We start from the raw sequence: 19721 nt of genomic DNA on the forward strand, positions 1-19721 counted from the left end.
GCTGCCCACTGCTCCCCTCAGCAGTGTACTTTGTCATTCTACCTGTTCTGTTCCACGCTCTGGCTCTGGTGAATTCTCTCACCCTCCCACACTTCTGACTGTACCCAGTGCTTGTATAAATAAATAAATAAATCTTTAAAAAAAAAAAGAGTAACTATAAGAAAGAAAAAATCAAAATCAACAAACAACTATGAACCAGAGACTCACCATGGGGGAGGTAGAAAAAGGAGAGATTGGGGTCAAAATAAGGGGGATGCAATTGTATGGGGAATATAAAAATAAAATTTAAAAAAAAAATAAATAAATCTAAAAAAAAGAACAGTATGAATGATTTTAGCTCTTAGATCAAAGAGGAGTGGTGAGAGAAGGGGGAAACACCCACTATTTCCTCCTGATACTGATATACTGATACTATGTAAAACACATATACAAAAATAAATTCATCTTCTGTGTCCTTCATTCTCAGCTGCCTATATTGGCATCATCGGTGGTTAGCCTGTATTTCCTTGAACTCACGGATGTGTTCAAACCTGTGCACTCTGGATTTAGCTGCTATGATCGGAGTCTTAGCATGCCCTACATTGAACCCACCCAGGAAGCAATTCCGTTCCTCATGTTGCTTAGCTTGGCTTTTGCTGGACCTGCAATTACGGTAAGAATTGCCCCCAAGTTGTTTCTGTCAGTCCAATAAACTAAAAATGACCACATTTGTGTAATAAGTTAGGTAAAAGCAAACAAAAAGTGAATGCTAAGTCATAGCCCAGAAAGCCTATATCTTTAAGATATCTTGCCAGTGACATGTGGAATACTTATAACTTGAAAATTACTGGTATTAAATGTTAGAGAAGAAAGCCTCTCCGGTGGCGCAGCGGTTGAGTGCTGGGTTGCGAAGCTGCCCACAGCCTCTGCAGCGCCGGTTCGATCCCCGGCTGCTCCCCGGCCACCGGAGAGGGTCCCACATGGCGCGCAGACCTCTCCTGCCGCCCACTGCTCCCCTCAGCAGTGTACTTTGTCACTCTGCTTGTTCTGCTCCCCGCTCTGGCTCTGGTGAATCCTCTCACCCTCCCGCGCTTCTGATTGTACCAGTGCTTGTATAAATAAATAAACAAATAAATAAATAAATCTTAAAAAATATATATATTAAAAAAAAGTTAGAGAAGATAATAAAGTTGCAAAAATGATGGATCCTTAATGCATACTTTGATAAATCATTCTGGAAATAAAAAGGTATGTAGCTGCATAATTCTACTTGAATGGCTAACATGATCTTTCTGATACACTTTGTAATTAATATATTTTTTCATGTTTATTGGATATCTGAAGTCTGGAAAACTGGAGGGATAAACCAAATATTATATAGCCAACAGTCTTTCTTCTCAAAAGTGCATACTGACATCACTTACAGTTTAAATTGTTTACTAAGTTAACACCTTTTATTGATTGTGAGCACTATGTAAAAAGGGCATATTTACATTCCTGAAATGCGCACACACACATGGACACATGAACACACATACATGCACACACAAATACGTTGGATTCATGAGACACTTGCAATTTAAAATATGTAGCAAAGAAATGCCCTAACCTACTAGAATTGAACTAAAAACTTTGTTATTTTTAGTTTTCTAAAATACACATTGTGAATAACACACCTTTAGATAAATTCAATAATAATAGAACTGGCCAAACTTTTCCTCTATCTCTTTGCCACAAGGATTCTACCTAAAGTATAAGTAAAAATGTTTCAAGATTAAGAGTTTTATTTCTACCAGTGGGAACTCTTACTTTGTCTTTATCATGCTCATGAATGTCAGAGGAAGTGGCTATTAAATAAAAAACTGTATTTGATTTGAGCTTTTATAAGCTTCTCTAATGAATTGGTCTATTCTGGTTCAGTATATCAACAGCTTAAGAAAAGTCTCTGCATAGACCTTCTAAACACTGTATTTTTATGTAACTATGGATTTATTTTTTATATTATCCCTATATCAAATAATCATGCTATTTACACTATAGATAATTCTATAAAATGTTCTCGGAATATACAATTAGAACTTAATTTCCATAGAGCTTTATCATACTTAAAAGATCTCAAATACCTTGCAAATTAATTAGTTATTTAAACTGGAGTAATTCCTGAGTGATTGCAACTATTAATAATGTATTTGGAAGTAGCGAAGATTCAGACTAATAATAACATACTTAAAATGCAATATTGTTTAGAATAACAGTATTTTCCTATCATTTCTCTAAAAACATAACAAAACCCATGTCACATAGTGTTTTGACAAGAACAGAAAGAATAAATGCTTTAAATCTGTTTCACCAAATATCATTTCTCCTAGTTATGATGTAATGCCTAAATTTATTACAATGGATATATGTGAAATAATATAAATAAAAGACTGTACAGCATTACCGACTGTTGAATGACTATGTTAATATTTCATCATTTAAACAACTTGCTTATTTTAGTCCCAGAAATCTTTCTTCCCTAGCTAGGGTTTTTTATTAAGTCACCAGGATAGCACATCTAGTCATGGCATCTCTTCAAGCACCATATATTGCACAATGATCCCTTTGCTGACCCTTTTAATGTCCTGGGGCAGTGTCCTTGGCCCCATCATTGTATTCCTATTTCTCTAACGCTCATGCTCCCATAATACTTAGTATGCAACATGGGGATGTTTGCTGGGGGGTTCCTGGTTGAAGATTGCTTTCTTGAGCCCTGAGATATGAAAATTCACATCTGCTGTGGCTCCCTTCCACCAAGATAACCTGTGGGTACGAGGATTAGTTTTTACATCTTTCTCTCCAAACTTATACCCAGATTCTTCCTTTTTAAATTTTTTTAATTGAGGCAATAAAAGGAAGATCAACTGATTTTTATATAGGTTTTAAAATATAAACCAGCTAGTGCTTGCTTCACACATTTTTTTAATGATTTGAGTGATGTTTTAAAAATAACTTGTCTTCATGATGTTGTACGTGAAAGAGTAAAAAAAAAATTGTCTGTAAAATGTATATTCTTATTTCTCTAAAACTGAAAAATTTCATCTTGAACATTCAATTTTCATTTATTTAGAGTGATCATGAAACAAGCATTTGTTTAGTTCTTTGGAGATTATTTTTCAAAGAAAACAACATAGAATATCTGGGCTTATCATAAATCTTTGTGAAATCCACATTAATAGAAGAATAGTACTCTTTTTCTTCCTTGGAATTCAGATTTTATTACGTGTCATTAAAGGATTAGTGCATCTAATTTTATAGAAGAATTCTATCAGTTTGATTATAGTTTCCTGAAGATAACCTTAATTTTAGAAGATTATACTACCAAAGTAGAGAATATTTAATACAGTTTATTTTTTATTTTTTTTTTTATAGAGGCATGTTTTATTTATTTATTTATTTGTTTGTTTGTTTGTTCTGTTTACACATGCACTGGGTACAGTCAGAAGCGTGGGAGGGTGAGAGAATTCACCAGAGCCAGAGCGGGGAGCAGAGCAGGCAGAAGGACCGAAGTACACTGCTGAGGGGAGCAGCGGGCGGCAGGAGAGGTCTGCGCACCATGTGGGACCCTCCTCTGGTGGCCGGGGAGCAGCCGGGGATCGAACCGGCGCCGCAGAGGCCGCGGGCAGCTTCGCAACCCAGCGCTCAACCGCTACGCCACCGGGGAGGCCCCAAAGTAGAGAATATTTAAATATGCATTTAAATATAATAGGCTTTCCAAAAGGCTTTCCAACTTTCATTGAAAGTTTAAACCCTAAAGATACTATGCTGAGTATTACTTATTTCTATTGTTTTGTTGTCTTTGCAAGAAAGGCTTTTCCAATTGTGAGTTCTCCCTTAAGGGCTGTCTCAGGGACAGAACCCATATGATAATAAGTCATCTATTTCTTCTCTATACCTCCCCTGAGCAGAACAATTCAGAATCTCTTCCAAAATCCTGTCCATGATATTTTATATATAAGATAGATATTGTATTGGGGCCTTCCCTGGTGGCGCAGGCGGTAGAGCACTGTGCTGTGAAGCTGTCCCCAGCCTCTGCAGCGCCGGTTCAAACCCGGCCAGCCAGCGAGGGTCCCACATGGCGTGGCAGACCTCTCCTCTCTCACCCGCTGCTCCCCTCAGCAGTGTATTTCATCATTCTGCCTGTTCTGTTCCCCGCTCTGTCTCTGGTGAATCCTCTCACCCTCCCACGCATCTCACCTGTACCCCAGTTCTTGCGTAAATGAATAAATAAATCTTAAAAAAAAAAGATATTGTAATGTTTCTTTCCAAGCTTTTATATGCATAAATGGAATATTTTGAAAAGATGCTTGTCTTACACTGTTTTGTATTTACACATGACAACAGCAACAGATAATTTTATTGTCAAAGCCCAAACTCTGCAAAGCCATGTCACGGCACAACAGCCTGCCATTCAGAAAGAGGAAACAAACAGGAATATTTGGAAGTATATTAGGAAACAGCTCCCCTTCCCCTGAGGAGAATTCTATCTTTACATCAAATTGAACCACTTTGAAAATTCATGTAATGACATATAGATGAAAGTTAAATGATTAGAAATGCGAGGAGAAAACTGATGTGCTTCTGAAAAAGACCATCAGTGGGTGATGTCAAACTACTGACAAGAAATCTCTATTCATGATGTATAATCAAACCAAGTGGTGTGAAAAGAATCCATTGGCATATCTGTTTTGAACATATTAAACAATTAGAATAATCTAAAATTTCAAGGTCATTTAAGATAATGACTGTTCTTGAGTTGTATAATAAGACACATTCCTCTAATGGCACCGTACAAACAAATTCTTACGGAATTTAGCATTCATGGACGAATGTGAGTCATTTCTTATATAACTGAGAGGAAAATGCTATTCACAGAATTGTTACTGAAGACGTAAAGATGAAATCAATCTTTGTTAGCCATTCAACAATACATTTCAGGAGTGAATGGTTAATTTTCTTGAAATGATGAATTTGAGATAACCATTATATTATTCTCAGTGTGTGGTGTATTACGTCATATCTGTCTATACAGAATTGAGAACTGATTGTGTTTCCACATCTAACTTAAAGTTATCATGTAGAATGATATTTTTCAGGAAGCATGCATAATTAACTCAATGTTCAATAATTTGAAAAAAGTTCTTTTTGATTTTTTTAAATATAATTGATCTCACAAGAGTTTATCATGGATACCATGAGATTTCTACACATTTGATTATTGGTAAAGTTCCACTAGAAAATTATTTTTACACAAATTAAGATACTTCATAATTATACATATAGACCATATCCACTATAGAACATTTTTATTTATTCATTTATTTATACAAGAACTGGGGTACAGGCCAGATGCATGGGAGGGTGAGAGGATTCACCAGAGACAGAGCAGGGAACAGAACAGGCAGACGGATGAAATACACTGCTGAGGGGAGAAGCGGGCGAGACAGGAGAGGTCTGCGCGCCATGTGGGACCCTCACCAGCCAGTGGGGATCGAACCGGCGCTGCAGAGGCTGTGGACAGCTTCACAGCGCTGCGCTCAACCACCTGCACCACCAGAGGAGGCCCCACTACAGAACATTTAAAATAGAAAGCCACAGTCTTACTGTCAGTTTTTTAAGGAAACATATAATTTTAAATATTTGATAAAATGAATCTTAATACTAAAGGGAACTGGGATTTCCTCCTGCAAAATCTGTTTCTCCCTAATCTTAGTTATAATCTTTAAAGTGGCACAATAATTTATAGCTGAGGGATTGCCAATATCTCACGCAATTCTACTTTACTCAGTGCTACTCATTTATACAAATTAACATCTAATTTCACAATACTATCTTAGGCATTGTAATACCAAATATTTGAATTTTTATGGGAATAAAACTCAACTTCAAATTTGCTTCTCCTAGATAGGATTAGTAATAACCCAAATGATCAGAACATTTAGCTAGGGAGATCTTACAGTGAATAGTACAAATGCAAATCTTACAGTGCCAATCAACTGTACTAGACAGTGAGGATAAAAGAGAAAGAAGTAATGGCTCTTCTCTCTTCCAATTCTAGTCCTTCTCTAACTGAGAGATTGTCAAATGAACAACCAAAGTGCACTTCAATCAGGCTATGCTAGAAGGAAGGATACTACAGAAGTTACATAGAAGGGGACGCAATTCAATGTAGGATACCCTAATGCATTTCTAGTATAACTTTGAGAAGGAAATGCCAAGTATATTGAGTTCCATCCCTGATATCTTATGTCCTAGCATCCTACAGCAGGTGCACTCTTTTTTTTTTTATCCTGGTCATCTTTCCAATACTACAGCATGGTTTTCCATCCATTGTAAAAACAGTTTTTAAATGTCCAATGCCTGGGAAATACCTCCCTGATTAATTAGAGTATCTCATAATCTACATTCTCCATTAAGAGAGGTCCTAGCCACATGTGTATATTTCATTTTAAAGCTGGAATGATTTATATTTTACATAATTCAATACAAGGAAATTAAATTTAAAAGTCAGCTCCTCAATTGCAGCAGCTGAATTTCAAATACTTAATAGCCACACATGGATACTGGCTATGGAAATGAACAGTGAAAACAAATACCTCCATCATCAAAGAATTTTTTTTTTATTGAATAACTCTGCTTTAGGTAGCACCTTTCTATCCTCAGGCATGCTTTCTATGAATTTGTCTTCTGCTTAATACAAAATTGGTTTATGGAAATAATCTGGTGGTAAAATGTTTCTGATCCTAACTCTGGCACTTACTATATTCTTAACCTTCACCCAAACATCTGGTTTTGTGATTTTAGGAATGAAATGCAAAGACTCTTAAGAATTAGGTCACAATCAGTCACCATGTGGTTAATCAGGTGTCACTGGGCAAAGGAGTGTTGCGGCCACATTAAAGTATTGGGATGCTGCTGGACTTCCTTGGTGACCTAAGCGTTAAGTCTCAGCGTTATCACTGCTAAGGCCTTAGTTTGAGCCCTGGACAGGTTGCTGACCCACATATGGTACAGCAGACCTCTCCTTTTTGCCTGCTGCTTCCCTTAGCAGTGTGTTTCAGAAATCCACCTGCTCTTCTCCCCAGTCTGTCTCTGATGAATCCTCTCACCCCCACACCTCTGGCCTACATTCCAGTTCTTCTAGGCCAAAAAAAAAAGTGTTGGGATGCTATATGACCCTTGACCCATCGATGGGAACATGGAAGCTCCAATGAACAGCTCTTTACAGTGGTTTGATTGCTAAGTACTCACTGTTTCCTTAAATCCTTAGAGAAATTTCTCACTTCTACAAAAAAAAAAATTTATCTTGACCCTGTTGAATCAATGATGCATTAAGAGAAAACATAATTCATTTGTACCTACTATGTTCATTCTGAAGAAGATACTCTGTTGTCTTCTTTGCAGATTATGGTAGGGGAAGGAATTCTTTACTGCTGCCTGTCCAAAAGAAGAAATGGAGTTGGACTGGAGCCCAACATCAACGCTGGAGGCTGCAACTTCAACTCTTTCCTTAGGAGAGCCGTCAGATTCGTTGGTGGGTATAGGGACCACAAAGAAGGAAGTTTTTTTTCCCCAAATGTAACTGTTATATTTAATTACAGATAGTAAGTCTTTAAAGCTATAATTTAGATGCATAATTGGGGTACATGATGAGCTTTACATAACACAAAAACTTAAAACAACAAAAATTGGATTTTGTATCTGAAATGTGTAATTTATAGTTATAGTCCTTGTTTGGAGAGTTTACATGCAATGCATTTCGGTATATTTTTGTCTTAGCTCTGGCTGAAACAAAAACTTACTTTAAAATAGTTTCACTGTGTTTATCTTCCAAAGCGGAGAATGAATGTCAGCAGGCTGTTATGAATGGATAACAATTCAGAAATTACTTCAGTCCCATCAGTGATTCCATTTCAGTGTTCTGGAGTGTTCTCACCCTGAAGATAACTGCACTTGAAAATGCCACCACCAACCACTCCGTGTCTCCAAGTCTAGATTAAAGTAATCATGAAGGATGATCTTTTCCCTTGGTTATATCCTTTGGCTTTGCCTCCAATTTTTATGAGACCTACAGAAAATCTATAAGCCCCACTGACCAGCATCTAAATCAAAGCAGGATCTATACTTTCATGTCTTCTGATTAGCATGAGACCATATTCATGTTGCTCGAGTCACAAACCTTTTTTCCCCACTGGGTTGAGTAGTAAAGTCAACAGCACATTACACCAACTTGAAAATTTCACATTCATTTCCAATAAGTCAGTAAAAAGTTATTTTACCTGCAGCCTCTTAACTCAGAGGAGTAGGTACTTTATCTGATATCTAGTGGATAACTAAATTCAATCTCTCCTCCAAATAGAGGAAAAATCTAAATCATGCCCTAGACTTTGCTACTCTAAACAAGGCACATTGAAATAGTAATACAAGAATATGTCACTTAGATGGACCACAAATTCAGGTAAAGAAATAAGACTTCAGGGCAAATAGCTGATCTCAGTGAAAATTTTCCCTAATATGACAAAATGCTGTGGACAAAGGGGCATAAGATCTCTGTGAAATGCCTCCTAACTGTGAAGATAGTCTATCTTCCTCTAGAGAACAGAGTTGACAGTCCCACCCTCCAGGAGCCTGGAGGTTCTCTTTCTGCATAGGTAAAAGGAGGGTTTCCCCCACTTATTCATACTGTTCTCTGAGATCTTGCAAAATACTGGAAATTAGGAATAAAGATCCTGAGTCTTGAATCCCAGGTGAGTGGGTGGAAAAGGAACTGGGAGTCTGGTAGTTATATGATGATAAAGGGGAGAAGGAAAATGCAAAACAGAGTAACAATGTACTGGCCAGTGATCTTGAGTTAGGCATTTGCTAAATAATTACTGAGATACCTCTCATAATTATTTCTATGAGCAAGTCATGAATCAGAATCTACACATCTAGTCAGAGTGAATCCAGGATGTCAAAATAATGTAAAGGAAGCACACACCTTCCAGAGCATGTGTAAGTGAGCAGAGTTAGATTTCCGAGAATAAAGTCAGGCAAGGGACTTGAAGCAGGAATGGAATTTGGGTGCACCAGCATGCATTAGCATTTGTGATTTTATGGCTAAAGACAAAAAATAGGTAAAACAGGGACCAAGAAATGGAAGAACTTTATCTCTGAAGTTCAAAGTCTCCCACAGTCCTGAACCCAGGGTCTGATCATTTCCATGATGGGACCTGCTTACCCTTCTCTGTTGTATTTAGCATTTTTGATATGACAACAGTTTTGAGGGTTAGAACCAATTCTACAGGATTTGCAACTGTGGCTGCAGTTAGGGACCATAGAGAGAATAAACATTCTAAGCAATTTTAAAATTATTTTGAATCTTGCTTCATTCTCTACTTGTAGTCCAACTAAGATCACACACTTGGTCACTTTAACATGATCCAGGCATTTAACAGATGACCTGTGGTTACTAATAATAAGAATTGTCCCTGTTTAATCAAACTGAGATGAATACCTCACTGTACTACTTTGGATATACCGATTGCCTGTTTTTTGGCTTTAAGTTTCTGTTTAGAAGTTTAGAAATTTTCTACATCATCTTTTCAAACTAATATCAGACAAATGATCACAACAGATTTCAAGGTTGTCATAATAATGTGTAATGAACATGGTTGATAATGATGATTATGACGACAACACATCAGCAGTAAGCACCAACTTGGTAATAATTTCTTTTCTTTTGTTTATAGGGGTTCATATATTTGGATTGTGCTCTACAGCTCTTATTACAGATATCATACAGCTGTCCACAGGATATCAGGCACCATACTTTCTCACTGTGTGCAAGCCAAACTATACTTCTCTGAATGTATCTTGCAAAGAAAATTCCTACATTGTGGAAGATATTTGCTCAGGATCAGACCTTACAGTTATCAATAGTGGCAGGTTAGAAACTGAGATTTTAAAACATTCTATGTCAGCATTTTCTTGTTCTTAATAGCATGGCAAATCATCTGAAGGTTTCCTTTTTCAGTCATCACTGCTTTTATTTTTTCTTTTCAATTCAGTGATGTCTTTTGCAACTGTACCATAGAAACCTATTGGTGACTCATTCCAAATTTTCCTCTCTGTCTCCAAATTTCAGCCTCTTTGTTGCTATTAATATTTATATCATTAAATACTGTTCATGTATTGTGATCTATCCTATGCTTGTTATGGCTTTGGTTACCAGAATTGTTTTATTTTAATGTGTTTATAGTCATCATGACTAACAAGCCATATTTGTCCTGTATTGATTTAAGTGGAACAGTAGGTAGCTTTGCTATTTATATCTCTATTATATGTTGATCAGAAAATCATGTGAATTTTCCTCTTAATAGAGTTTTACAAGGGATAATATCTGCGACTGCGTATTTTTTGACTGAAAATAAGGGACAAAACTCAGGAAGCTACCAATACATGAATCTTTTCTCAGTCAATAAGTAAAATAAAAAACTTGTATGGCAAGAGATAGTGTCTTAGAAGTTTAAAAGAAACAAATTACAGAAGGAAGAGTAGCAATCAGTGATTTTTATAAAGATTGCATTTGTCATTCTCTGCATTTGCAAAGATCAATTTAAAAGTCATAAGTAAGTTAATAGGTACACTGGAAGAATCAGAGCCTGATACTATATAATTACACAATTCAAAACTTCTCATATCATTCACTAATTTTGAACCTATATTTAAGGTCCATTTCTCAATTGTTTCTCAATCTTCCTATATTATCTTGTCTGTATTGAATGGTAACCTATTTTATTAGGTATCAAATAATTAGAAGGACATTAATATAACTGACTTTTCCCCCAACACTTTCATCCATTAAACAAGATTCTATTCTTCCTTTCTTCCATTGTTTTGTGTTCCACCTTTCTCATATTGCTCCTTAAACTATTTTACTTAAATAAGATGCTCTGTGATTCTTGAGATGGTAATTATTTAAAAGAGAAACACTTTGCTACATTTAAGCTTTTCTTATGCTTTCTAGAGTATAAAACCTTCCAAACCACTACTTTGAGAAAATAACTTTGTTTTTAAACAATTTATGAAAATAAGCCCCATATTGAGAAGCACAGAAGTTTAAAGGCTAAACTTCCTGGCAAAATGAAAAATGATGCAAAAATGTATAAAATAAAAAAAATTAAAACAAATAATAAATTGCCCCCCCAAAAGCTAAACTTCCACCTTAAAATTACATGAGTCTAGCCCCAAAGAACAATTATAATTTTTCCAATCCACCTCTGCTTTGAGCATCATTCCAGTGGTAAAATGAAGTGATTCCTTGCAGTTAGCACTTTATTTTAGGAAACGATTCACTACTGTTCTTTAATATCAGTGCTGATTAGCAGTATTTATCAAGAAGATCTTTCTCCAGAAAACTAAACAGAAATTAAAGTGATTGCTTATTGCCTGGTGGTTTTCAAGTTGAACATTTTAACCACCCAGTGTTCTTGAGATGATTGTTAGCAGTGTCTCTGAACGAGTGAGCATAATTGGCCTGTCTTCCTTCGGCAGAAAGTCATTTCCTTCTCAACATGCTACCCTGGCCGCCTTTGCAGCTGTGTACGTTTCGGTAAGTAACTGGATCTTTGCTATCAAGCTGTACCCTACAGAAAATCAGAGAAATATTGCCTCTAGGCAACGTTATCTAGGCATGTTTTAACATAAACTTAGTGTGGGAGGTCCTTCAATACAATGGCATGGAAAGCAGATTGACTGCTACTATAAACAGTAAAAATACATTACAGTAAAATAATTTTCATAAAAGTAAAACAATTTTCTTAAGTCTTAAGTATTTAGCTAAAGTCTGGTAGCCCCTACTGAATGTATCATTGCATTCCATGGGTGAGTATATGAACTACGTGAATGTTATAAATGAAAAAAGTCATTAAGCATACACATACTTTACCTTCAGGATTAATGACAGTGAGTTCTAAGTTAATGTAAATTTGATTAATGCTTAACAGTGTTCTTCATTGTATCTGATTAATACAATAGTCTATGAGATTTATGTGAGAAAAATGGACTGGAGTTATGTGACAAATAACTCAGAGGCTAAACAGTTATAATTCTGTTACTTCACTTTTTTCTCAATCTTTCACTTACTTGATGAGAGATCTGTTATTTCTTTTTCACCAATTTCCTTTCTTTGCAGTTGTGGAACATAGCACTAGCAGGGGGAACGGAACAAAAAAATTGATGTCAAGTGTATCATTAGACTTTTAAATTTAACTTCTTATTCGATTATAATATAATAGTGACCTTTCTAACATACTTAACCTATTTCTTTCATTTGTAAGATGTACTTCAATTCCACATTAACGGATTCCTCTAAGCTACTGAAACCTCTCTTGGTCTTCACATTTATCATCTGTGGAATCATCTGTGGGCTAACACGGATAACTCAGTATAAGAACCACCCAGTTGATGTCTATTGTGGCTTTTTAATAGGAGGAGGAATTGCTCTGTACTTGGTAAATGATTTATTATTATTATTACTGCTATTATTATTTGATAAATCACCACTTAAAAAATGCCTAGACTATTTTGTATTATTACAATTCACTTGCAATATACTTCATATTCCATGAGACAATCTCTGACTGCATCTCCATTCTAAGCCAAAACACATATCCCACTTTCAGAAAAACAATGTACTGAACTCTTACCATGGGCTAAAAAATTATGATTTTAGAAGGAGTATTGCATTTTGTCCTTATGCCCACTACAAAAAAAAAAAAAGTCAGGGATTATTTTTTACTAGTAAAATTTTATAAATGAAAAATAAATATTAATCAGATAAGGTTAATGAAATTGAAGGTTTAGTGGAAGATTAATTATGTAGCTTGCCCAACGCAAATACATTACCTAGATATAGCTGTGATCCATATCTAGGTATTGAATTCTTTAGCAGTAATCTACTCTCAAGCTTGATCTTCCTTCAAGGTAAATCACCTCAGCAAAAGGAAACTGAGATTGTCCATTTCATTCACTCATAGATCATTCTTTCATTCATTTATTCATTCTTTTCTCATTTATTCAATATCCAATCTGTGACAGTACTGTCAGAGTACTACCATAAGAATAAAAAGGAGCCATCCGAACAGTAAGAGTAATACATGTCCTTACAGAGTTGATAATGCCAATAGTAGTAAAAATATAAATGGTTACAATGTGCTGATTGATATAACAGGATATGAACAAAGTGCTCTGGGAAAAATAAGTGCAATTAGGGAAAACTTCATAGAAGTGGTTTTTTTTTTTTATATGAGAGTTTCTTAGGATGAGGAAAAGAGGAAAGGCATTCAAACATAGGACACTGGACAGACAAAAAATATGGACAAGTGAATGAACAAGAAGAAGTGAAAGGTGAGGGAACTAAAGAATGAGAGCTAATGGCCAGGTTTCTAGCTTGGAAGACAAGGTAGGTGGTGACCTCACTAGCATTCCAGGTAAAAGATAAAGGAGCAGGTTGATAGATGGAAGGGGGGTTGACAGACTCAGTGTAAACAGTCAAATAGTTGCAAATGGAATTCAAAAGAGTCATCAGAGGTAGAAAAAAAGATTTGGAAATCATGAACATAATTAGTCCAGTTATGACTATGGTTATGGGGTATATAAAGTTGCCCGGTCATCAGAATAAAAAAGGAGCCAGCATGCAAGTGGCATATGGAGGCAGCAATAATGCAGGAAAATGACAGGAGCTAACAGAGAAATAAAAAATTCTAAAAAAAAAATTATAGCAGCATTTCTCAATCATGTGGCTCTAGTGCACATGTGAATAGTCTTACAAGAAAATGATTCTCCCAAAAATAGTAAAAATATTGAAATGAACAATGATTTTTTTTTTCAATTTTATAAACTGGCACAGTCAAGATTGATCTTAATGCTTTTGACTGATCTTCAGCAAAAGAAAACGTGATCAAATTAAAGTTAGTGTACCAGGAATCGTGTGTGAATCTGGGTACTCATGAGATTGTTGATTGGTACTGTGTGTTATAGAATAAATAAGGAAGACTGAGAATCTTGCCTCTGGTTCTTGTATTGTGTGTGTGTGTGTGTGTGTTATTTATGGTGTCCTGGAGTTAGCAGGGAGCTTCGTTGTCTGAAAGATTTGGTCTTGAATGTCCAATCTCCTGCTGCCTGGCCAAGTTACATAGCCTATCAAAAGCCTATTTCTTCACCTAAAAACAATAATAACTCTCTATCTTATATTACACCAAGAAATAAGCAACTATTGATATATTTATTAAACCCAGTACTCAACACTGAATGTTGAACAATGTAAGTAGAGGTTACTTGTAGTGGAGTGAGGATTTTCCTAAATATAAACATTTAAATACAATTTTTAATAGGACGTCAGGGAGGGTTTGATCATCCTGGAATGCTGGCAGTGAGAGCATAGAAAGATACTTAGAAAATTTGAACTGGGAATTAAAGTAATTAGAGAATCAGAAGCATGGCTTTATTCCTGTTTGTATTCTGTGCGCTGAAGTGGGATGTTAATAGTTCTAAGCTAATGCTGCCATTCATTGCTAAGCACTGTAAAATATTAATTCTATGGGATTCCTTTGCTTTGATCAGAAAAGTTGATTGTAGTCATCTTTATTGAAACTAGCATGCAGCACCTCCCTAGTGGCGCAGCAGTTGAGCCATGGGCTGCGAAGCTGCCCGCAGCCTGTGCAGTGCCGGTTCCATCCCCAGCCAGCAGGCGAGGGTCCCACATGGCGTGCAGACCTCTCCTGCCGCCCGCTGCTCCCCTCAGCAGTGTACTTCGGTCCTTCTGCCTGCTCTGCTCCCTGCTCTGGCTCTGGTGAATTCTCTCATCCTTCCGCGCTTCTGACTGTACCCAGTGCTTGTATAAATAAATATATCTTAAAAAAAAAAAGAAAGAAACCAGCATGCAAATGGATATCTGCTGCTGTTTTTATCTCTAAACTAAGCATTTCAAAAACTGAAAATTCAACAGGAATTAAATGATTTTTATGTGTACAAAGGGTAAAAATTCTGAAATGGAACTTTAGCCTTTTCCAAATTTTCAGACCCCAAATCTAAACTTAAATTTCATAGATTGAGTATGAAGAAAAAAAATTTTAAAAATTGGTTCAAATTTAAGTGTACTGGCACAGATGTGATCAAATATTACTTATAAAGTTCAAATCAGGAAAGGCTTGAGAGCCCCAAGCTAGTGAGAGATTCTGCTGTCCTTTGCGAGGGTACTGGGCACAGTGCTGAATACACAGGGCTGTGCTTAATGTGAGTTATAACAATATGCATCTCTGAGTTCACAGCATAATTTATATCCTGTTTTATGGATGATGTGTTGCTTTTTATTTCCCAGGACTCTGCTTTCCATCATGAGGTGTGATTGAAAATGGAAGTTAAAATAAATAATTTAAGCTATTTGAGGTGTCACTCAACAGAAGTTCCTAAATCCAGGGGAAAAAAGGGAATTATGATGAAAAGCAGTTTGTCCTTATTTTTCTTGTTTTCTGACTTTTCTTTTCAAAATATACACAAAATAAGGGCCGCCCTGGTGGTGCAGGTGGTTGAGCGCCGTGCTGTGAAGCTGTCTGCAGCTTCTGCAGTGCTGGTTCAATCCCCACCAGCTGCGGCGCAACCCACATTGTGTGACAAACCTCTCCTGTCTTGCCATCTGCTCCCCTCAGCAGTGTACTTCGTCTGTCTGCCTGTTCTGTTCCCCACTCTGTCTCTGGTGAATCCTCTCACCCTCCTGCACATCTGGCCTATACTCTGGTTCTTCTATAAATAAATCTTTTAAATATATATATATATACACAAAATAAAATACTCAAAAAACCTCCAGTGGGGTGGAGAAAGGAGAGACAATCCAACTACTAATAAAAAATAATGGGCTTCACATTTCTGAACAATTAGTTTAGTGACTTGTGATATAACTTACAGACTAGGTTCACAGGTGATATGGTGGCAGGGGAACTATGGGGACTGCAACAGTGTAAGAAAAAAATTAATTAATTAATAAAATAAAAAATAATACATTTAAAAAATGCTACTTTTTAGTTTTGTGTTATTTGCGTCCATCTATGGTATAGAGAGAGCATAGACTTGGTTTACATGCTTCAGTGGGTCCTGGAGGATAAACTCTTAGTAACCATGCCTTCTGGTATTTGATACTGTTTCTCTTCAACATTAGGGCTTGTATGCTGTGGGCAATTTTCTGCCTAGTGAAGAGAGTATGTTTCAGCACAGAGAAGCCCTCAGGTCTCTGACAGACCTTAATCAAGACCCCAGCCGAGTTTTATCTGCTAAAAATGGTAGCAGCAGTGATGGAATTGCGCACACAGAAGGCATCCTCAACCGAAACCACAGAGATGCTAGCTCCTTGACAAACCTCAAAAGGGCAAATGCTGATGTAGAAATCATCACTCCTCGGAGCCCCATGGGGAAGGAAAACATGGTCACCTTTAGCAATACCCTGCCGAGAGCCAACACCCCATCGGTGGAAGACCCTGTGAGAAGAAACACCTCCATTCATGCGTCCATGGATTCTGCCAGGTCAAAGCAGCTGCTCACCCAGTGGAAGAATAAGAACGAGAGTCGAAAGTTGTCCCTGCAAGTTATAGAGACTGAGCCAGGGCAGTCACCCCCAAGATCCATAGAAATGAGGTCAAGTTCAGAGCCATCGAGGGTGGGTGTCAATGGAGACCACCACCCTCCTGGCAACCAGTACCTCAAGATCCAGCCTGGCGCTGTCCCTGTGTGCAACAACACCATGACTGGGGGACCCCGAGTGTCCATTCAGTCCCGCCCTGGGTCCTCACAGTTAGTGCACATCCCAGAAGAAACACAAGAAAACATAAACACCTCCCCCAAAAGCAGCTCCGCTAGGGCTAAGTGGTTGAAAGCTGCGGAGAAAACTGTGGCTTGTAATAGAAGCAACAGTCAGCCCCGAATCATGCAAGTCATCGCCATGTCCAAGCAGCAGGGTGTCCTGCAGAGCAGTCCTAAGAATACAGAAGGCAGCACCGTCTCCTGCACCGGCTCCATCCGCTACAAAACCCTGACGGACCACGAACCCAGCGGGATCGTAAGGGTAGAAGCTCACCCAGAAAACAACAGGCCCATCATCCAGATCCCGTCCACGGAAGGCGAAGGCAGTGGCTCCTGGAAATGGAAAGCCCCTGACAAGAGCAGCCTGCGCCAAACTTATGAGCTCAACGATCTCAACAGAGACTCAGAAAGCTGTGAATCCCTGAAAGACAGTTTTGGTTCTGGAGATCGCAAGAGAAGCAACATTGATAGCAACGAGCATCACCACCATGGAATTACCACCATCCGCGTCACGCCAGTAGAAGGCAGTGAAATGGGTTCCGAGACCCTGTCGGTTTCTTCTTCCCGCGACTCCACCCTGCGGAGAAAGGGCAACATCATCTTGATCCCTGAAAGAAGCAACAGCCCTGAAAACACCAGAAATATCTTCTACAAAGGAACCTCTCCTACTCGGGCTTATAAAGATTGAGTGAAGGTCATTCAATAACTCGGACGACCCCCGCCCCCCACCCCCAAATACCACATGTTGATTCTACCTGTGCTCTGTTCCAGAGATTGGGAAGCCACCCACAAACTCGATTCTCCACCATCACTCCGGAACTCAATGACTCTCGAGAAATTCTACTTTCAAGCTTGTAGATTTCACATCAAGGGAAGGGAAAAGCACAATGCAAGAACCTAATCAATGTGATCGTGTGAAGACTCTTTTTAAGACCTATCTTCAAACTCAAAGATTTGCAGAGGACAACAGCAAAAGAAAGTGGTTTCCTTCAATGTAAACTATTTTACTTCCTGAATGTGCCAACTTTAGGGATTTTTCTTTATTATTGGCTGTGGGAATCCAGAAAACACGATTTCCCCACAGCAAAGGCCATGCAGTATTATATATTCATTTTGCAGAATCTGCACCTACAGCTCAGTATGGGTGGTGCTGATTATTATAGTATATATACCATGTTAACTCTCAGATTCTACTTAGCTGTGAAATAGTGGTGTGCAATTCCTTGTCAGAGAAATGCTACTGTTTTAAGAAGATGCTGGCTGCTTTGTGTTAGAATAGGACATCCCACAGCTTCTCTGTAGTGGCTCTGTCACAGTCAAAAAATGAAAAGGTGTGTGCATTCCTCAAAATAATGCATTCTTCAATAACAAAAATGGTGTAGGATTGTTTTCAGTGAAAGGGAATTACTAGTACTTTTCTGCATAGGTTTTTTTTTTTTTGGCTTAGTTTTTATTTAAGTATAGGTTAATCATTAATCTTGCTGATGAAGAGTGTTTTTTTAGTGAGTACATTTGCATAATTAAACAAACATGTTGTTTTAAGAGAATCCTTTGAAATTGTTGTGATTCTATTTTGCATTTTATGGCTTTCTTAAGTTTAAGATTTTTTGATGGTATAGATATGCTTGTCTATTTTTAAATCAAAAATAACAGTTGACATTCCTTGAGCAAAATATACTGCTATGAATTTACAAACAAGAATTCTGAACCAAATCATGATATTGTGGGTAAAGGGATCAGCAATATTGGTCAAATCTACCTTCACTTGTCTCCAACCAGCTGACTTGGGTTGCTATCTTGACAAATAATCCCAAAATTCTATTTGGTTCTAGATTATTAACATTTTTGATATCATAGTAACCAGTAAATTAGAACCACTATAGTTGGATTTTACCTTCTTCCCTACAATATATTTTGTTAATTGGATACCAGTAGGTAGAATTTGAAAACATGCAGCTTGATAAAAAATATATCAATAGCATAAATTGAGAATGTATTTCTCCAAAATATCTAAATAGGCAGTTTTGGTGTTTCACATACAAGCAACAATCTGTGCTACCTATCCTCAATAAAGCCTTCAGCCTAAATAAAAGGAAACCAGTATTACCAAAAAAAGAAGATAAAAACAAAACATTTTGAAGTGTGTTTTCCAATTTGAAAGTTTAAGTACAAAGAAATATTGGTTCTTGGTATTTAGTATTAAACCTTTTTTACACCATTTCTTAAGAATTCTGCTAGAACACTTGATGATTGCCAAGGGCATAAAAGAAAACAACAAAGCTGGTTCATCTGTTCTCTGTTTCATTTTCAGTGAGAGCAGAAATTTGTTTAGTACCACATCATTATCAGTTTCTACAGGAAAAGGGCAGAGCTTTCTAGAGTAGCCAACCTCCCAAAGCATTAGGGATTTAGCTGAAACCAGCAGAATTGAAAAGTCTGGCAATAAATACAAACTCAACTATATCCCTTCTGGCAATTTCCTTCTCAGAGAGGGGAGTGGGAGTAAAATGTTGCCTTCCCCACTTCTCACCACCACCGCCACCACATGACACTCCAGCTGGCTTGTTCCAGTTTCTAGAGGGAAAGGCGGACTGGCTTTAGTACTCTGGAGAACACGAAGCTGCGCCATTTCGGTGCAGTGAGATATTTCCTAATCTTTCCTATTTCTTAACAAAAGATTTTAAAGTACTTCTCTAATCATTAAAGTTTTTTTTCTTTACATAAATATTGATATATTCTTTTTCTACTCAAGTGCCAAAGGCTACAGTTTTTAATGACTTAATGAATTGTACCACAATGCTAAGGAAATATAAAGATAGTCGCTAGAACTCAGACCTCTGCATGTATATTTGATAACACATCTTTTGTAA

The 19721-nt window shown here is 37.2% G+C and overlaps 1 protein-coding gene across 2 annotated transcripts in view; it reads left to right on the forward strand.

Moving 5' to 3' along the window:
* The window catches only part of PLPPR4 (phospholipid phosphatase related 4), a gene marked incomplete at both ends in the record, with an annotated part of 37444 nt that extends 19905 nt beyond the window's left edge, over positions 1-17539 (forward strand). The window contains 6 exons of one of the 2 annotated variants that reach the window (XM_084242832.1): positions 467-652; positions 7423-7552; positions 9750-9945; positions 11554-11611; positions 12339-12512; positions 16214-17539. In XM_084242832.1, the coding sequence (XP_084098958.1) occupies positions 467-652; positions 7423-7552; positions 9750-9945; positions 11554-11611; positions 12339-12512; positions 16214-17539 (2070 nt within the window). The remainder of the gene's footprint in view (positions 1-466; positions 653-7422; positions 7553-9749; positions 9946-11553; positions 11612-12338; positions 12513-16213) is intronic. The other variant, XM_084242833.1, reaches the window with a different exon arrangement.
* Positions 17540-19721: the final 2182 nt, after the last annotated feature.

Source organism: Talpa europaea (assembly GCF_964194135.1).
Source record: "Talpa europaea genome assembly, chromosome: 9".
Lineage (NCBI taxonomy): Eukaryota > Metazoa > Chordata > Mammalia > Eulipotyphla > Talpidae > Talpa > Talpa europaea.